The 21,112-nt window shown below is 46.3% G+C and overlaps 1 protein-coding gene across 1 annotated transcript in view; it reads right to left on the bottom strand.

Moving 5' to 3' along the window:
- The window catches only part of LOC109898941 (heparan sulfate glucosamine 3-O-sulfotransferase 6-like), a 34,282-nt gene continuing 13,170 nt past the window's right edge, over positions 1-21,112 (bottom strand). Inside the window, exon 2 of the mRNA XM_031835286.1 lies at positions 1-1,336. Within this exon, the coding sequence (XP_031691146.1) occupies positions 718-1,336 (619 nt within the window). The 3' untranslated portion in view covers positions 1-717. The remainder of the gene's footprint in view (positions 1,337-21,112) is intronic.

Raw genomic sequence — 21,112 nt, 5'->3', positions numbered from 1 at the left:
TACAGTCAGAGAGGTACAGTTTATTAGTTTGGTTTGAAACAAAAACACAATGCAGAAAACCACAGATACACATATAGGATATATCAGAAATGTTCAATAGCAATACTCTTGCAACATAAATAATAGCAATTTTACAGCACATAGAGTAAACCAACCAATATATATTTCCCCCCCCCAAAAAGAGCATTGTCCAGCATTTATCCCAGCATTTATCCCAGCAATAGTCTTCTTTTAATAAAAAATGTCACCTAAACATCGTTGGGATTGCATTTTAAAACCGGAAAATGGGACAACAGTAAATCATTTGTGATTACTAAAATTATTCAGGAAATGCACTTGGCTTATTGTAGTCTATCTTATTTAAATAGTATTAGCATATTCGGGATTCATTTCTCAGATGAAAAGATTTGTCAGGCTCATGGAGCAGTTTTGTCAGAATATAAAAATGGTATTACATTGCAGTGACACAACAATCATACAAGAAAAATCACATCTGTTATTCAAGGAGTTTTAATGCCTCTCTTTATAACCAAAAGATGCTATCAGTCTCTCCCATGGTTTGGTTACAATGGTAGCACAACTCTAGCCTGTTCCCGCCAGTCCCAGCCGAAGTCACGAAGACCTGTCATCTGGTAAAACATCAGGTTGAGTGGCCAGTACAGGGCCTGTCTTATCCTCTGGAGACCCATGTCTATGCTCTATCCCATCCCATTTACATCAGTCCCAGCCAAAGTCATGGCCTGTCATTTGGTAAAACTTCATATTAAATGGCCTATAGAACTCCCTGAGCCTGAGCAGCACCTCTGGAGAGATCTGTGGATGAGGCCTTCCCTTAGACTTCCCCAGACAGCGTGGCCTGCTGCTCCCCTCAGGCTTCTTCAGGCAGGGGAAACCCTTGGTCTGGTTGAAGTAGAAGTGTTTGTCTGTGACCAACCTCTTCAGCCCCAGGAAGTCCTGCACCCTGCCCATCTCCCCGGCCGGGTCCGTCACCAGCCGCTCGCCGCTGACAAAGAGGAACTTCGAGAGGGGGAAGTAGCGCAGCCAGTTCTCCAGGTGCTTGGCGTAGATCCCGATGCGCACGGCGCTCCAGGAGGTGTCGATGAGGCCCATGGTTGAGTTCCGGAAGGTCAGGCTCTGGAAGGATGGAAGGCCGGGTTGTTTCGACAGTGTCTGGGTGTAGTCAGACACAGCCCGGGTCACAGGATCTCGGACCACCACAATCAGCTTGGTGTGACGACTCAGGGCGAAGAGACGGCGAGGAGCCTCCTTGGTGACGAAGTAGCTAGGTGTCTTCTCCATAGTGATCTGGCTTTCCAACGTCCGAGGCATCAGGTTTCTGAGAGGAGAGGAGAGGAGAGGAGAGGAGAGGAGAGGAGAGGAGAGGAGAGGAGAGGAGAGGAGAGGAGAGGAGAGGAGAGGAGAGGAGAGGAGAGGAGAGGAGAGGAGAGATTTGATTAGTGGTTCCCAAATATTTGGCAAATGGACCCACCAAAAGCTTCTGGGAATTTCTTGTGACCCATGAAGTAAATCTTGTTTCTATGTACCCAGTCTCAATCCTATCCTCCTGCATGTGATGAAACAGACTTTAATAACCTTTGGAACCTGGCTTGGGGGGTACAGATAGATATATCTCCATGTCCTGTGGTGTCAGGCAGGGTGGTGGGGGGTACAGATAGATATATCTCCATGTGCTGTGGTGTCAGGCAGGGTGGTGGGGGGTACAGATAGATATATCTCCATGTGCTGTGGTGTCAGGCAGGGTGGTGGGGGGTACAGATAGATAGATCTCCATGTCCTGTGGTGTCAGGCAGGGTGGTGGGGGGTACAGATAGATATATCTCCATGTCCTGTGGTGTCAGGCAGGGTGGTGGGGGGTACAGATAGATATATCTCCATGTGCTGTGGTGTCAGGCAGGGTGGTGGGGGGTACAGATAGATAGATCTCCATGTCCTGTGGTGTCAGGCAGGGTGGTGGGGGGTACAGATAGATATATCTCCATGTCCTGTGGTGTCAGGCAGGGTGGTGGGGGGTACAGATAGATATATCTCCATGTCCTGTGGTGTCAGGCAGGGTGGTGGGGGGTACAGATAGATATATCTCCATGTCCTGTGGTGTCAGGCAGGGTGGTGGGGGGTACAGATAGATATATATCCATGTGCTGTGGTGTCAGGCACGGTGGTGGGGGGTACAGATAGATATATCTCCATGTCCTGTGGTGTCAGGCAGGGTGGTGGGGGGTACAGATAGATAGATCTCCATGTCCTGTGGTGTCAGGCAGGGTGGTGGGGGGTACATGACCAGATCATAAACATGACCAGATCTGCGTCCCAATCTATATTACAAATTGTGACAACATATTAATATTCCTTGTGTTATTTGTGTGTTCTGATTGTCTCTTTGATGCTCTGCAGCCTTGAGAGCCTCTGATTTAGCTTTGTAAGTAGTTGGTTAGGTCTGTGATTACATCAATATAAACACCTACATTAGAGGCTGGCCTCACTGAAATGTCAGATGGAAAGGAAGTCAATGAGTGGGTGCTTAAGGCAAACCACAAGGCCATAATGACCAGTGAAAAGTCATTTCCTCAGGACTTCCTCCTCCTTCACAAGGCTGTTGGAGGCTGGGCTGAGAGCTGGGCTGAGTGCGCTCTCCCCCAGGCTGCCTGGACAAATATACTATGCCATATACTGTGTATTGTATACCCCTGAAGCTGCAAGAAACTCCCCAACAGACTAGCAACAGTCTGATTCTGCTTTAGCCAACAAAGGAGAAATAGACTGACACCCAGGTAGGCAGTAAAGGCTCTGATTGTGAGATGAAGGACAGCTATTAGTCTCCAAAAATGTGTCCTTTCACAGCTGGAACCATATGCTGGGACACTATCTAAAGTGGATTACCAGAAGTTTCATTTTAAAATACAAAACAGGAATCCTTCCAACTTTCCTCAAACAAGGATCCCTTCATTTAATTTAAAATGAGGGGATTCAAATCTCACGGCGGGTTTATGTTTTAGAAATCCAAGCATGGAGGAATGTTCCAAGTCTTCAGAAAATCCCTCATTTAATTTCCACGGATGGTTCCCCCCTGTAGCGTAGCCATGTGATAGAGACTGAGGATGGGTCTCAAATGGCACTCTATTTGCTATGCAGTGCATTTGGGCTATGTTCAAAATGAATGCACTATATAGGGAATAGGGTGCCATTTGAGACATCCTGAAGGCTGTCGTTGACGTGGTTGTTCTCTGGTCTCTAACTGCAGGGCTCTGGCCTGAGCTGTGTGGGGAACAAACTCCTCTCTGATCCAAATCTGATGTCCCCCACCACAAATGTGCCATGGGGCTAATACTGAAAACATGACATATGTTTTTACAACAGATCCCCTCTTTTTTCCCTACTACACCTCGATATGAAGGGATATGAGGATCAGGCATATAGAGAACACTCATGCAATGTAATACACCATGCAAAAAGAAGATTATGAATGTATTAGGTTTTTGATATTCATCTCAATATGATCTGGTTCCATAAAGACATTTCTTTTAAAGAAATAAACAACGTAGAAAATATTTATTTGGCTCACCCCAATTAGGCCTGTAGCATGTTGATATTAATATTACAACATAAGAGGTCAACAGGTGACACAGAACACATCAAAGAACAACATCTCCACTGGGATCCAGCTTTTCTACACATTCATCTCCACGGGCTCTCTCTCCTGTCTTCCTCTTTGTTCTGAACGACTCCCACAGTGACCGATCAGTTACATAGGACAGCATTGTGCCACGTTTCTATACTTTATATAAAGGATATAAAGGAAGTGACACTTTTCTTTACAACTAGTACTACAACCCACTACAATTAAATAATTATATTTATTTCATTTGATGATTTTGCTCTTAGTTTTTTTTTACAGTGATCATTTTGGCCTGCCATATATACGTGCCAGTCTGTTTGTGTAGTGTGTACTCAGCAGTAAGTGGATGTTTAATTCTGGTCAATCAGGCTAATGGGATCCATGCTGGACCTGTCCCAGCTTCCATTGACATCCTGTTAACATTCTCGAACACTGGCCTGTAGTCACAGAACTCTGTAGGACTCTCTGGCTATAACACAAATGCTAAAAGGAGGCCACACACTAGAGAGAGAGAAGGAGGGAGGGAGGTTAGGGAGGGAGAGAGGGGGACACACACACACATTAACCTGGTCAGCCTTATCTCGCAAGATTAAAGTGAGACTATGTACTAGAGTGTATACCACTTCAACTGTTGTGTTTGTTCTTTATCAGATGCTGTTGGTCTTTGTATGGTTTCCAAGGGCAGCCAGGTTGGCAGAGGCGAGCTAAGCGACTTGCTGTTTGTTTTGATCGCACCTTAGCCTAGCGGTAGCGCTGTTAGCATCTGGAGCAGGAATGCCGGTGTGTGTTTATCTCCATAGACCTGCTGCTATCAGCAGCCTGCAGTACTCACCATCTGGGTGGCCCTCAGCTCTATTAGGCCCTATTTTAAAAGACCTCAGGTTAATTTGCTACTGTTTACGACCGTATTGTAGTGACTGAACTATGTATACCAACCTGAGTGTGTCAATGTCATCTCAAAAACAAGGTGAAAAGATGACGAGCTACACATTAATTCTGGAAACATCATATTTACTTAATTGTTTTTTGTTCTAAGTAGGTGACCCCTCATGAAAAAAAGACTACTGAATTACTAGACAAAACCTATTTGTGCAGTAGTGATTATGTAGAGACTTGTGGGGATTCTGTGGTGAATTTGTTGTATATGCACTACTCAAGTAGAGTTTTGTAGTGTTCAGTAGGAAAAACAGTAGTGCTTCCAGTAGTAATCAGGTAGAGAGTTTTACAACTTGATGTTGGCAGTAAATAAGTAGTCACAACACTACTGCCAGACTACACAGTCTTTTCAGGACCACAGAAGAAGACAAAACAGGAAGTAGTTGGTTGTTGTTAGCTATCTACTGTTTTTGACAATCCTGAATGTAATCATCTTCCATCCTTTGTCATCCTGTCTTTCATAGCCCGTATGCTGTCACTATCTGTAAGCTTAACTTTCCTTTATGTTTTATGAATACTTTCATCAAATCAAATCAAATGTATTTATATAGCCCTTCGTACATCAGCTGATATCTCAAAGTGCTGTACAGAAACCCAGCCTAAAACCCCAAACAGCAAGCAATGCAGGTGTAGAAGCACGGTGGCTAGGAAAAACTCCCTAGAAAGGCCAATACCTAGGAAGAAACCTAGAGAGGAACCCGGCTATGTGGGGTGGCCAGTCCTCTTCTGGCTGTGCCGGGTGGAGATTATAACAGAACATGGCCAAGATGTTCAAATGTTCATAAATGACCAGCATGGTCGAATAATAATAAGGCAGAACAGTTGAAACTGGAGCAGCAGCACAGTCAGGTGGAAGTTGAAACTGGAGCAGCAGCATGGCCAGGTGGACTGGGGACAGCAAGGAGTCATCATGTCAGGTAGTCCTGGGGCATGGTCCTAGGGCTCAGGTCAGTTGAAACTGGAACAGCAGCATGGCCAGGTGGACTGGGGACAGCAAGGAGTCATCATGTCAGGTAGTCCTGGGGCATGGTCCTAGGGCTCAGGTCCTCCGAGAGAGAGAAAGAAAGAGAGAAGGAGAGAATTAGAGAACACACACTTAGATTCACACAGGACACCGAATAGGACAGGAGAAGTACTCCAGATATAACAAACTGACCCCAGCCCCCCGACACATAAACTACTGCAGCATAAATACTGGAGGCTGAGACAGTTGAGACAGACATGTTGTTGCTTAGCCATTTATATAACCACATCAAAAAGATTGCTAGTCAAAATGGTCTTGTTGTACTAGCCATATTGAAATGTAGCTATGTAGACTCTGTTTTCGTCATGCGAGCTAATAAGAATGTGTGTTTGTATCAGTGGAGGCTCCTTAGGGGAGGACCATCCTCCTCAGTGAATTTCAGAAACATGTAAATAGTGAAACGTTTAAAACGTTTTTAGATAAAACTCTACTAAATATATTCACGCCACCAAATAGTTGATTTCAAACACAATGTTTTGCAATGGTCTACAGTAGCCTCAATATCACTCTGTAGGGTAACACCATGGTGTAGCCGGATGACGGCTAGTTTCCATCCTCCTCTGGGTGCAATGACTTCAATACAAAACGTAGGAGGCTTATGGTACTCACCCCCTTCCATAGACTTACACAGTAATTATGACAACCTCTGGAAGACATCCTCCAACCTATCAGAGCCCAATCAGAGGATCAGAGAAGGAATATAGTACTGAAAGCATAAGCTACAGCAAGCTAGCACTGCAGTGCAGTGAAAGACAATAGTTTAACAGTTTTAACAAATTACTTTTCTTCAAAAATTAAGGAGAAGCAACAGAGAGAGAGAGATTTAGTATTTTTTCACTTTCTTAGCAAATGCAGCTAGCTAGTTTAGCCTACTCAAACAACCATCTCAAACACAGAGGGATACTGTGTTAGCTAACTGGCTATGGCTATCCAACAATGGAACTTTTGGTTTTGTACATTGCCACCGGGACCCGCCAGTGTAACTGTTAAACTCCTTGGTGACTATACACTGTACTGCATGATTGTAGCAGATTTACTCATGCGTTAGTTCTAGTAGCTATGTTGACTGACGTTATACAGTGGTGGGAAAGGTACCCAAATGTCATGCTTGAGTAAAAGTAAAGATACCTTAATAGAAAATGACTGAAGTAAAAGTGAAAGTCACCCAGTAAAAAATACTACCTGAGTAAAAGTCTAAAAGTATTTGGTTTTAAATATACTTAAGTATCAAAAGCAAATGTAATTGCTAAAATATACTTAAGTATTGAAAGTAAAAGTATAAATAATTTCAAATTTCTTCCTTTAATTTATGTATAGCCAGGGCCACACTCCAACACTCAGACATCATTTACAAATTAAGCATTTGTGTTTAGTGAGTCCGCCAGATCAGAGGCAATAGCAATGACAAGGGATGTTCTCTTGATAAGTGCATGAATTTTATAATTTTCCTGTACTGCTAAGCATTCAAAATGTGACATGTACTTTTGGGTGTCAGGGAAAATGCATGGACTAAAAAGTACAAGATTTACTTCAGGAATGTAGTGAAGTAAAAGTAGTAAAAGTAGTAAAAGTAGTAAAAGTAGTAAAAGTAAAAAGAAAAGAAAAAGTAAAAGTAAAAGAAGTAAAAGTACAAATATAAAGAGTAATGTAAATGACAGATACCCCCAAAAACTACTTAAGTAGTACTTTCAAGTATTTTTACTTAAGTACTTTACACCACTGATGTTATAATATGGTGACAACAATGGAGGTAGCGGTTATGATATGATGGTTTGGCTTGGAAAGTTTTTTTTGCCTGGTCACAGACAGCTGACATATTGTGCACTGAAGTCCACAAGCGAAGAGATAAGGTGAGAGGAGGATAGCACGTAGATGAGAGAAGAAATTATACAACGATCAAAGGGATGCTGTATGTACAGTTGAAGTCGGAAATTTACATCGGTTAGTCGGTTAGGACATCTACTTTGTGCATGACACAAGTAATTTTTGTAACAATTGATTACAGACAGATTATTTCACTTATAATTCACTGTATCACAATTCTAGTGGGTCAGAAGTTTACATACACTAAGTTGACTGTGCCTTTAAACAGCTTGGAAAATTCCAGAAAATGATGTCATGGCTTTAGAAAACTCTGATAGGCTAATTGACATCATTTGAGACAATTGGAGGTGTACCTGTGGATGTATTTCAAGGCCTACCTTCAAACTCAGTGACTCTTTGCTTGACATCATGGGAAAATCAAAAGAAATCCGCCAAAAATTGTAGACCTCTACAAGTCTGGTTCATCCTTGGGAGCAATTTCCAAACGCCTGAAAGTACCACATTCATCTGTACAAACAATAGTACGCAAGTATAAACACCATGGGACCACGCAGCCGTCATACCACTCAGGAAGGAGACGCGTTCTGTCTCCTAGAGATGAACATACTTTGGTGAGAAAAGTGCAAATCTATCTCAGAACAACAGCAAAGGACCTTGTGAAGATGCTGGAGGAAACAGGTACAAAAGTATCTATAACCACAGTAAAACGAGTCCTATATCGACATAACCTGAAAGGCCGCTCAGCAAGGAAGAATCCACTGCTCCAAAACTGCCATAAAAAAGCCAGACTACGGTTTGCAACTGCACATGGGGAAAAAGATCAAACTTTTTGGAGAAATGTCCTCTGGTCTGATGAAACAAAAATAGAACTGTTTGGCCATAACAACCATCGTTATGTTTGGAGGAAAAAGGGGAGGCTTGCAAGCCGAAGAACACCATCCCAACCGTGAAGCACGGGGGTGGCAGCATCATGTTGTGGGGTTGCTTTGCTGCAGGAGGGACTGGTGCACTTCATAAAATAGATGGCATCATGAGGAAGCCTCCAGTGGGCAGCTGGGTGGAGGTGCTCTTATTCTCCATGGACTTTACAGTGTCCCAGAACTTTTTGGAGTTAGTGCTACAGGATGCAAATTTCTGTCTGAAAAAGCTAGCCTTTGCTTTCCTAACTGACTGTATATTGGTTCCTAACTTCCCTGAAAAGTTTCATATTGCGGGGGCTGTTCGATGCTACTGCAGTACGCCACAGGATGTTTTTGTGCTGGTCAAGGGCAGTCAGGTCTGGAGTGAACAAAGGGCTATATCTGTTCTTAGTTCTACATTTTTTGAATGGGGCATGCTTTTTTAAGATGGTGAGGAAAGCACTTTTAAAGAACAGCCAGGCATCCTCTACTGCTGGAATGAGGTCAATATATTTCCAGGATACCCGGGCCAGGTCGATTAGAAAGGTTTGCTCGCTGAAGTGTTTTAGAGAGCGTTTGACAGTGATGAGGGGTTGTCGTTTGACCACGGACCCATTACGGATGCAGGCAATGAGGCAGTGATCACTGAGATCCTGACTGAAGACAGCAGAGGTGTATTTAGAGGGCAGGATTATATCTATGAGGGTGCCCATGTTTACGGATTTAGGGTTGTACGTGGTAGGTTCCATTGTAATTTGTGTGAGATTGAGGGCATATATCTTAGATTGTAGGACGGCCGGGGTGTTAAGCATATCCCAGTTTAGGTCACCTAACAGTACAAACTCTGAAGATAAATGGTGGGCAATTAATTGGGGCGGCAGGGTAGCCTAGTGGTTAGAGTGTTGGACTAGTAACTGAAAGGTTGCAAGTTCAAATCCCCGAGCTGACAAGGTGTGAATTTTTATTTTACCTTTATTTAACTAGGCAAGTCAGTTAAGGCAGTTAACCCACTGTTCCTAGGCCGTCATTGAAAATAATAATTTATTCTTAACTGACTTGCCTAGTTAAATAAAGGTAAAATAAAAATTCACATATGGTGTCCAGGGCACAGCTGGGGGCTTAGGAGGGTCTATAACAAGTGGCAACAGTGAGATATTTCTGGAAAGGTGGATTTTTAAAAGTAGAAGCTCGAACTGTTTGGGCACAGACCTGGATAGCATGACAGAACTCTACAGGCTATCTCTACAGTAGATTGCAACTCCACCCCCTTTGGCAGTTCTATCTTGGTGGAAAATGTTGTAGTTGGGGATGGAAATTTCAGAATTTTTGGTGGCCTTCCTAAGCCAGGATTCAGACACAGCTAGGACATCAGGGTTGGCGGAGTGTGCTAAAGCAGTAAAACAAACTTAGGGAGGAGGCTTCTGATGTTAACATGCATGAAAGCAAGGCTTTTACGGTTACAGAAGTAAACAAATGAGAGCGCCTAGGAGTGGAACTGGGGGCTACAGGGATTCAAGGCATAATGTACAGACAAGGGTATGGTAGGATGTGAGTTCAGTGGAGGTAAACCTATGCGTTGAGTGACGATGAGAGAGGTTTCATCTCTGGAGGCATCAGTTAACCTAGGTGAGGTCTCTGCATGTGTGTGGGGTGGGACGAAAGAGCTATCTAAGGCATTTTGAGCAGGACTGAGGGCTCTACAGTGAAATAAAACAATAATAACTAGCTGAGACAGCAGTAGAAAATGCATATTGACATTAGAGAGAGGCATAAAGCAGTCACAGGTGTTGGTCAGGAGAGCTAAGACAACAACGGGTAAATGGTGATGAATGGGCAGAGTGGGTCAGTTAGGTACATACAGGACCTGAGTTTGAGGCTGGGGCCAACAGATAAACAAAATGAGGTACTGTGTTATTGAAACAGTCCAGGGGGCATCAGCTGTGTAGCCAAGTGATCATAGGGTCAAAAGAGCAGCAGCAGGTGAGTCAGTGTGCTGTTCGGTAGTCACTACTACGCTAGGCGAGCAGGGGACGCAGCGTTCAGAAAAGCTAGCGGGTTTGTCATTATGGGGTATTGTGTGTAGATTGATGAGGAACATTTTTAATTGAATCCATTTTAGAATAAGGTTGTAAAGTAACAAAATGTTTGAAAAGTCAAGGGGCCTGAATACTTTCCGAATGCACTGTAACTACAGTTAGAAACTTGAGGAAATATCATGTGCAATAGTATAATAGGGACACAGTAGTGAGACAAGAAGGTGTCAGTAGGGATTTTGAATATGCAAACAGTAGTAAATGTTTTCAATAGTAATCCAAAAGGTTTTATGTAGGGAAAAGGATCAGGAGCAATCCAGTAGTGATCAGCAGTGACACCACACTACAGACACCGATGGCAGTAGTCATTCAATAAGGAGGAGTAGGCATACGGCAGTAATCTGTATGGGGGAATACTTTTTTACAATATATCGTGTTGTATCGTTTTGATATCACAATATTATTTTTGTGCTAGTTGGCTTTTGTGCTACTTGCCTGAGCACCAAAATTCCAGTATCTTTCATTCATAGTTCTCCATCTTTTTAAATAGGTAGCCAATTTGTTTTCAGTACTTTAATGACTTGATCAAAACCCTCTGAGCAATAAATAATGAAAAAGGTTGGAAACAAGGTTCAAGTCCCAAGTAGAACGGGTCAAGTCCAAGTCGTGCTTTATAAGAGCAAGTTGAGTCACGTTTTTTCAAGTAAAGAAAATCTATACATGCAATGACTTGTTCAACTACTGTCATGCCCTGATCTGTTTCACTTGTCCTTGTGATTGTCTCCACCCCCCTCCAGGTGACACCCATCTTCCCCATTATCCCCTGTGTGTTTATACCTGTGTATATATGTGTTTGTCTGTTGCCAGTTCGTCTTGTTTGTCAAGTCAACCAGCATTTTTCTCAGCTCCTGCTTTTCCCCAGTCACTCTTTTTCTCTCCCTCCTGGTTTTGACCCTTGCCTGTCCAGACTCTGAGCCTGCCTGCCTGACCACTCTGCCTGTCCAGACTCTGAGCCTGCATGCCTGACCACTCTGCCTGTCCAGACTCTGAGCCTGCCTGCCTGACCACTCTGCCTGTCCAGACTCTGAGCCTGCCTGCCTGACCACTCTGCCTGTCCAGACTCTGAGCCTGCCTGCCTGACCACTCTGCCTGTCCAGACTCTGAGCCTGCCTGCCCGACCACTCTGCCTGCCCCTGACCCTGAGCCTGCCTGCCCGACCACTCTGCCTGTCCAGACTCTGAGCCTGCCTGCCTGACCACTCTGCCTGTCCAGACTCTGAGCCTGCCTGCCTGACCACTCTGCCTGCCCCTGACCCTGAGCCTGCCTGCCTGACCACTCTGCCTGCCCCTGACCCTGAGCCTGCCTGCCTGACCACTCTGCCTGCCCCTGACCCTGAGCCTGCCTGCCTGACCACTCTGCCTGCCCCTGACCCTGAGCCTGCCTGCCGTCCTGTACCTTTGCCCCACTACTCTGGATTATCAACCTCTGCCTGCCTTGACCTGTCGTTTGCCTGCTCCTGTTGCTGTAATAAACAATGTTACTTCAACACAATCTGCACTTGGGTCTTACCTGAAATGTTATAACTACAAATCTTTGTCTATTTATTGAGGCAACCAGACAGCCCTTTTCATTATTTTGTCTTCAACATATGTTGATTAGCCTATGACATTGTAAAATAGGGACCTTGTAGCAGTGTTAAGGGCATGAAACCAGCAGGAGTGTACATTTATTTACAGGTCTTGGAGATCGAATGGTGAAAGTGCCATATCATACAAAATAAACAAGTAAATTGACCAAATATACACTGGCAATAGCTGTCACGGCCGTCGTAGGGAGGAGACCAAGGCGCAGCGGGATAAGTGTACATTCTTCTTTATTAAAAGAGCGAACACTGAACAGAGCGAACAAAATAACAAAACGAACCGTGAAGCTAATATGGCTAGTACAGACAGGCAACTAAACATAGAATAAGAACCCACAAATACCCAAGGGAAAATGCAATCTAAATATTATTCCCAATCAGAGACAACAATAAACAGCTGCCTCTGATTGGGAACCAATTCAGGCCACCATAAACCTACATATGCCTAGACTTACAAACACCCCTAGACATACAAAAACCCTAGACAGTACAAAACAATCATACCCACCCTCGTCACACCCTGACCTAACCAAAATAATTAAGAAAACATAGATAACTAAGGTCAGGGCGTGACAATAGCCCAAAATAAATTGCCTCTGCATCAGGCTTAACCTGTTCTATCTGAACAGATACAGGTAGAGTGCAAGACTGCACAGCCTATGTGATGTTCACCAATAGTGAAATATGTAGTGTACACCAGTAGTGAAATATGTAGTGTTCACCAGTAATGACATATGTAGTGTTCACCAGTAGTGAAAAATGTAGTTTTTCACCAGTAGAGAAATATGTAGTGTTCAACAGTTGTGAAATATGTAGTGTTTACCAGTAGTGAAACGTACCAATATATCACTCATTACTACATAAATCACTGCTGTTTTACTACACATCTCAATCGCAATCAAGTAGTAAAACCAGTAGTGTACATAAATCACTGCTGTTTTACTACACATCTCAATAGCAATCAAGTAGTAAAACCAGTAGTAATTCAGTAGTACTTTTTCATGAGTGAAGCTCACTCATAAAACACAGCATCTGGGCATTAACGTGTGTGTGTGTGCCAGTGTTGTATAGTATAATGCTGGCCCCCTCAGGTACAGTAAACGCAGTGGCCATTATAACTGGTCCAATGGAGGGTTGATTTCACACTCTGAGTGCTCCATTCTTTTAACTTTTTATTTGTCATCCCAACGTTATCTCTCCTCTCCTCACTGGGTCATACAGTAAGAGCCCATGTGTGTAGACACAGGACAGGACAGTGTTGATTTAAAAGGTGGCCTCAGTCTCAGAGGAACACACATAGACACACCCACCAAACACATACACGCGCGCATACATGCATGAATGCACACACAGCCTCACTACCTGATGCAGGAGCAGCAAACACTTTACACTGCTACCAGCGGCACAGGATACTCCCACATCTGGTAGGTGTGTGTGTGTGTGTGTGTGTGTGTGTGTGTGTGTGTGTGTGTGTGTGTGTGTGTGTGTGTGTGTGTGTGTGTGTGTGTGTGTGTGTGTGTGTGTGTAAATGAGGAAATGAGAGAAGTGTTGCTGGTCCCTGGGTAGGAAGTGTTTTCCCTGCTGGTCCCTGGGTAGGAAGTGTTTTCCCTGCTGGTCCCTGGGTAGGAAGTGTTTTCCCTGCTGGTCCCTGGGTAGGAAGTGTTTTCCCTGCTGGTCCCTGGGTAGGAAGTGTTTTCCCTGCTGGTCCCTGGATAGGAAGTGTTTTCCCTGCTGGTCCCTGGGTAGGAAGTGTTTTCCCTGCTGGTCCCTGGTTAGGGAATGTTTTCCCTGCTGGTCCCTGGGTAGGAAGTGTTTTCCCTGCTGGTCCCTGGTTAGGGAATGTTTTTCCTGCTGGTCCCTGTGTAGGAAGTGTTTTCCCTGCTGGTCCCTGGGTAGAAGTGTTTTCCCTGCTGGTCCCTGGGTAGGACGTATTTTCTCTGCTGGTCCCTGGTTAGGACGTATTTTCCCTGCTGGTCCCTGTGTAGGAAGTGTTTTCCCTGCTGGTCCCCGGGTAGAAGTGTTTTCCCTGCTGGTCCCCGGGTAGGAAGTGTTTTCCCTGCTGGTCCCTGGTTAGGACGTATTTTCTCTGCTGGTCCCTGGTTAGGACGTATTTTCCCTGCTGGTCCCTGGTTAGGAAGTGTTTTCCCTGCTGGTCCCTGTGTTTGAAGTGTTTTCCCTGCTGGTCCCTGGTTAGGACGTATTTTCCCTGCTGGTCCCTGGGTAGGAAGTGTTTTCTCTGCTGTTCCCTGTGTAGGAAGTGTTTTCCCTGCTGGTCCCTGGGTAGGAGAAGTTTTCCCTGCTGGTCCCTGGGTAGGAGGTGTTTTCCCTGCTGGTCCCTGGTTAGGACGTATTTTCCCTGCTGGTCCCTGGGTAGGAGGTGTTTTCCCTGCTGGTCCCTGGGTAGGATGTATTTTCCCTGCTGGTCCCTGGGTAGGAGGTGTTTTCCCTGCTGGTCCCTGGGTAGGACGTATTTTCCCTGCTGGTCCCTGGGTAGGAGGTGTTTTCCCTGCTGGTCCCTGGGTAGGATGTATTTTCCCTGCTGGTCCCTGGGTAGGAGGTGTTTTCCCTGCTGGTCCCTGGGTAGGACGTATTTTCTCTGCTGGTCCCTGGGTAGGACGTATTTACAGTACCCTGCTGGTCCCAGGGCTCAGACCATGTATGCTGTTATCTGTGTAACTTTACTCTGGGACCCTTGCAAGACCCCTCTGAGAGAGAATATGGACCTTTCCTCCCTGAAGGTCAGAGGCAGACACTTTTGATTCAGTGGATGAGACCACCGGGGCCATGGGCATGCTTGTAATGCAAGATGTCTTAAGCTCAGCCTCTCTCTCCCTCTCTCTCTCAGGGATACTTCCATATGAGATTGTAAATTATGAGGACACACAGTGTCCAGGAATGTTGAGAAGACTTTCTGTACTCAATTCCCATCACTGGGGACTGTATTTCTGTCACTACAAGTTCAGTGTCATCTGCAGGGTTAAACGCACTGTGACATCATGAGTTTAACCCTCCTCTGCCCAATGCTTTAGACTCAATACTTTGCTACTCTGCAGAGAGAAAGGCTTGTAATTACTGGGAAGAAAGAATGAAGGCTTCAGGAGGTTTTTTTCAATTGCTAACAAGCATCGGTCAATACTGAAGCCACTTTTTCAAAAATCTTCACACAGTCTGTATTACCAACATGCATATTGGCCAAACAGTTAATCTCACCTCCAAAACTCACTCAAACCACCAAAACACTTCATACATGTCTCAAAATAAACTCGTTCGACCATAACGCTGGCAACAATTCTCATTCAGAAAGCATACAGTACATTGTCACTCTGACACGATGACATAAAACCACTAACAACAGGGAGCATTACATAAATGATTAACTTTTCTATTTGAAGTTTGAATGATTTTTCACATGAATCAGTATTTCATTATAGAATAAGAATAACACATTTTCACTTTATTGACTGTACTAAAGTAATGTAACAAGAATACATCAGAAATGCAGCAATTTGCTTCGATAGCCTTTATGTTTTATGTATCTTTGCATATAGTAATTTACTTGTGAAAAATAAAATGTTGAAACAAAAAACAAATTCCTGAAATTCCTGGGCTGCAGTGATAACGACAAAAAAAACATCATCAACATGTATAGTATAATCACTCATACTGTACAGTACTGTGAGGGTTCTAGTTCTCATCAACATGTATAGTATAATCACTCATACTGTACAGTACTGTGAGGGTTCTAGTTCTCATCAACATGTATAGTATAATCACTCATACTGTACAGTACTGTGAGGGTTCTAGTTCTCATCAACATGTATAGTATAATCACTCATACTGTACAGTACTGTGAGGGTTCTAGTTCTCCCTCTCTCCTGCGTTTGGTCATAAGTTCTCAGCAACATCACACCTTATGTCGTCTCTGGTGATGCATCTTGGAAAGTGTGTTCTTTAATGTCTAATCCAACCCGTCGCAGTTTTCAGTAGAAGTGTCTCCACACACTGGCAGTCTTCAGTAGAAGTGTCTCCACACACTGGCAGTCTTCAGTAGAAGTGTCTCCACACACTGGCAGTCTTCAGGAGAAGTGTCTCCACACACTGGCAGTCTTCAGTAGAAGTGTCTCCACACACTGGCAGTCTTCAGGAGAAGTGTCTCCACACACTGGCAGTCTTCAGGAGAAGTGTCTCCACACACTGGCAGTCTTCAGTAGAAGTGTCTCCACACACTGGCAGTTTTCAGTAGAAGTGTCTCCACACACTGGCAGTCTTCAGTAGAAGTGTCTCCACACACTGGCAGTCTTCAGGAGAAGTGTCTCCACACACTGGCAGTCTTCAGGAGAAGTGTCTCCACACACTGGCAGTCTTCAGGAGAAGTGTCTCCACACACTGGCAGTCTTCAGTAGAAGTGTCTCCACACACTGGCAGTCTTCAGGAGAAGTGTCTCCACACACTGGCAGTCTTCAGTAGAAGTGTCTCCACACACTGGCAGTTTTCAGTAGAAGTGTCTCCACACACTGGCAGTCTTCAGTAGAAGTGTCTCCACACACTGGCAGTCTTCAGGAGAAGTGTCTCCACACACTGGCAGTCTTCAGGAGAAGTGTCTCCACACACTGGCAGTCTTCAGGAGAAGTGTCTCCACACACTGGCAGTCTTCAGTAGAAGTGTCTCCACACACTGGCAGTCTTCAGGAGAAGTGTCTCCACACACTGGCAGTCTTCAGTAGAAGTGTCTCCACACACTGGCAGTCTTCAGTAGAAGTGTCTCCACACACTGGCAGTCTTCAGGAGAAGTGTCTCCACACACTGGCAGTCTTCAGGAGAAGTGTCTCCACACACTGGCAGTTTTCAGTAGAAGTGTCTCCACACACTGGCAGTCTTCAGGAGACGTGTCTCCACACCCTGGCAGTCTTCAGGAGACGTGTCTCCACACCCTGGCAGTCTTCAGGAGACGTGTCTCCACACACTGGCAGTCTTCAGGAGAAGTGTCTCCACACACTGGCAGTCTTCAGGAGAAGTGTCTTCACACACTGGCAGTTTTCAGTAGAAGTGTCTCCACACACTGGCAGTCTTCAGGAGAAGTGTCTCCACACACTGGCAGTCTTCAGGAGACGTGTCTCCACACCCTGGCAGTCTTCAGGAGACGTGTCTCCACACCCTGGAAGTCTTCAGGAGAAGTGTCTCCACACCCTGGCAGTCTTTAGGAGAAGTATCTCCACACCCTGGCAGTCTTTAGGAGAAGTGTCTCCACACCCTGGTAGTCTTCAGGAGAAGTGTCTCCACACCCTGGCACTCTACAGGAGAAGTTTCTCCACACCCCGCATTCATGGCTTCCAGTAAGGACATTTGGTCATGTGGATGGTGGTCATAAACCTTCCACCTCCAAGGAGAAAAACTCCTCTCTGTGGTTTAGGAAAGTGGTGTATGGAGGCAGGAATAGTACTGACATCCTGGGATGTGCAGCAAACCAGTCTGTGACTGCAGCAGAGTGGTGGAATGCCACATTATCCCACACAACAACGAAGGTAGGGGAGTTTATTGCCCCTCTCTCCTCTGCTGGCACAAGTCAACTATACAGGTCATCAAGAAAATAACTGAGCCTCTCTGTATTGTAGGGGCCAATGAGTGGTTTGTGTAACAGAAAACCATCATTGGACTGTGCTGCACACATTGTGATGTTAGCTCCTCTCTGACCTGGGACATCGACGGTTGCTCTCTGTCCAATCACATTTCTTCCCCTGCAGCGTGGTTTTGCCAGGTTGAATCCAGCTTCATCCACAAAGATGAATGTATGTGCAGGTTGCCATGCTTCCATCTCCATTAATCTCTAAAATAGAGTAAATCCACAGTTTTACAGTACTTTACATTATGAGTAGCTGTGTATGTACCCTGTTTGGTTATTGAACAGACATCTAACCTGGACATATTGATACCGGAGTTCTTTCACACGTTCACCATTTCTCTCGAAGGGTGCAACTGCTTCCTCCGTATTTTATGTTTCTCTGGGTGTCACGACTTCCGCCGAAGTCGGTCCCTCTCCTCGTTCGGGCGGCGTTCGGCGGTCGACGTCACCGGCTTTCTAGCCAATCCACTTTTCATTTTCCATTTGTTCTGTATTTGTATTACACACCTGGCTTCACTCAACCAATGACTTGTTTATTATTTAACCCTCTGTCCCCCATGTTGTGTTTGTGAGTGATTGTTTTTTTGTAATTCGGTCCGTCTTTGAGGGCTCGTGATGTTACTCTGTAAATGTGTCTTTTTGAGTAAATACGTTGATGACTCATATCTGCTGTCCTGCGCCTGACTCTCTACACCTGCTACACACAGGACCCTTACACTAGGACTCTGGCAATTGTCATTGTGCTGACCGTATTACCATGTCAACAATGTCAATTTCCTGCGCCTCTGATAATATTCTGCCTCTCCCTCCTGTGGGACCTTTAGATCTTACTGAAAAACACAAAACAATCAATATATTTCAATATGTCAGTACATGTAAAAATGGGAACATACTGTATTGTACTGTAATATGTAGTTCAATTATCATTGAAGGATGCACATTTCACCTGTTGTTTTGCCAGAAAATGTGTACTAATGATGCAACTGTTGAACGCTGCAGATTTGGTTGCACCCTTAAACCGTCCTCTCTCAAAGAGAGACCATCGTTTACAACATGGTCAATCATTGTGGCCCTTATCTCATCAGAGACCACCACTCTTGGGCTTCCTCTCCTTTGTCCTCCACGCATTATCCCTCTCCCTGCCACTCTTCTTTCCCCACCAACCTGTCTCCCTCTCCCTGCCACTCTTCTTTCCCCACCAACCTGTCTCCCTCTCCCTGCCACTCTTCGTTCCCCACCAACCTGTCTCCCTCTCCCTGCCACTCTTCTCTCCCCACCAACCTGTCTCCCTCTCCCTGCCACTCTTCTTTCCCCACCAACCTGTCTCCCTCTCCCTGACACTCTTCTTTCCCCACCAACCTGTCTCCCTCTCCCTGCCACTCTCTCTCCCCACCAACCTGTCTCCCTCTCTCTGCCACTCTTCTTTCCCAACCAACCTGTCTCCCTCTCCCTGCCACTCTTCTTTCCCCACCAACCTGTCTCCCTCTCTCTGCCACTCTTCTTTCCCCACCAACCTGTCTCCCTCTCCCTGACACTCTTCTCTCCCCACCAACCTGTCTCCCTCTCCCTGACACTCTTCTCTCCCCACCAACCTGTCTCCCTCTCCCTGCCACTCTTCTATCCCACCAACCTGTCTCCCTCTCCCTGCCACTCTTCTATCCCCACCAACCTGTCTCCCTCTCCCTGCCACACTTCTATCCCCACCAACCTGTCTCCCTCTCCCTGCCACTCTTCTTTCCCCACCAACCTGTCTCCCTCTCCCTCTCCCTGCCACTCTTCTTTCCCCACCAACCTGTCTCCCTCTCCCTGTCACTCTTCTTTCCCCACCAACCTGTCTCCCTCTCCCTGTCACTCTTCTTTCCCCACCAACCTGTCTCCCTCTCCCTGCCACTCTTCTTTCCCCACCAACCTGTCTCCCTCTCCCTGCCACTCTTCTCTCCCCACCAACCTGTCTCCCTCTCCCTGCCACTCTTCTCTCCCCACCAACCTGTCTCCCTCTCCCTGACACTCTTCTCTCCCCACCAACCTGTCTCCCTCTCCCTGCCACTCTTCTTTCCCCACCAACCTGTCTCCCTCTCCCTGCCACTCTTCTTTCCCCACCAACCTGTCTCCCTCTCCCTGCCACTCTTCTATCCCCACCAACCTGTCTCCCTCTCCCTGCCACTCTTCTCTCCCCACCAACCTGTCTCCCTCTCCCTGCCACTCTTCTTTCCCCACCAACCTGTCTCCCTCTCCCTGCCACTCTTCTTCCCCCACCAACCTGTCTCCCTCTCCCTGCCACTCTTCTTTCCCCACCAACCTGTCTCCCTCTCCCTGCCACTCTTCTTTCCCCACCAACCTGTCTCCCTCTCCCTGCCACCCTTCTTTCCCCACCAACCTGTCTCCCTCTCCTGCCACTCTTTTTCCCCACCAACCTGTCTCCCTCTCCCTGACACTCTTCTCTCCCCACCAACCTGTCTCCCTCTCCCTGCCACTCTTCTCTCCCCACCAACCTGTCTCCCTCTCCCTGTCACTCTTCTCTCCCCACCAACCTGTCTCCCTCTCCCTGACACTCTTCTTTCCCCACCAACCTGTCTCCCTCTCCCTGCCACTCTTCTTTCCCCACCAACCTGTCTCCCTCTCCCTGGCACTCTTCTTTCACCACCAACCTGTCTCCCTCTCCCTGACACTCTTCTCTCCCCACCAACCTGTCTCCCTCTCCCTGCCACTCTTCTTTCCCCACCAACCTGTCTCCCTCTCCCTGCCACTCTTCTTTCCCCACCAACCTGTCTCCCTCTCCGTGCCACTCTTCTTTCCCCACCAACCTGTCTCCCTCTCCCTGACACTCTTCTCTCCCCACCAACCTGTCTCCCTCTCCCTGCCACACTTCTTTCCCCACCAACCTGTCTCCCTCTCCCTGCCACTCTTCTATCCCCACCAACCTGACTCCCTCTCCCTGTCACTCTTCTTTCCCCACCAACCTGTCTCCCTCTCCCTGCCACTCTTCTTTCCCCACCAACCTGTCTCCCTCTCCCTGCCACTCTTCTTTCCCCACCAACCTGTCTCCCTCTCCCTGCCACTCTTCTCTCCCCACCAACCTGACTCCTTCTCCCTGACACTCTTCTATCCCCACCAACCTGTCTCCCTCTCCCTGCCACTCTTCTATCCCCACCAACCTGTCTCCCTCTCCCTGCCACTCTTCTATCCCCACCAACCTGTCTCCCTCTCCCTGCCACTCTTCTTTCCCCACCAACCTGTCTCCCTCTCCCTGCCACTCTTCTTTCCCCACCAACCTGTCTCCCTCTCCGTGCCACCCTTCTTTCCCCACCAACCTGTCTCCCTCTCCCTGACACTCTTCTCTCCCCACCAACCTGTCTCCCTCTCCCTGCCACACTTCTTTCCCCACCAACCTGTCTCCCTCTCCCTGCCACTCTTCTATCCCCACCAACCTGTCTCCCTCTCCCTGTCACTCTTCTTTCCCCACCAACCTGTCTCCCTCTCCCTGCCACTCTTCTTTCCCCA

The sequence above is a fragment of the Oncorhynchus kisutch genome, linkage group LG11 (assembly GCF_002021735.2).
Source record: "Oncorhynchus kisutch isolate 150728-3 linkage group LG11, Okis_V2, whole genome shotgun sequence".
Classification (NCBI taxonomy): domain Eukaryota; kingdom Metazoa; phylum Chordata; class Actinopteri; order Salmoniformes; family Salmonidae; genus Oncorhynchus; species Oncorhynchus kisutch.
The sequence above is the reverse complement of the archived record's forward strand: the minus strand, read 5'-3'. Positions and strand labels throughout refer to the sequence as shown.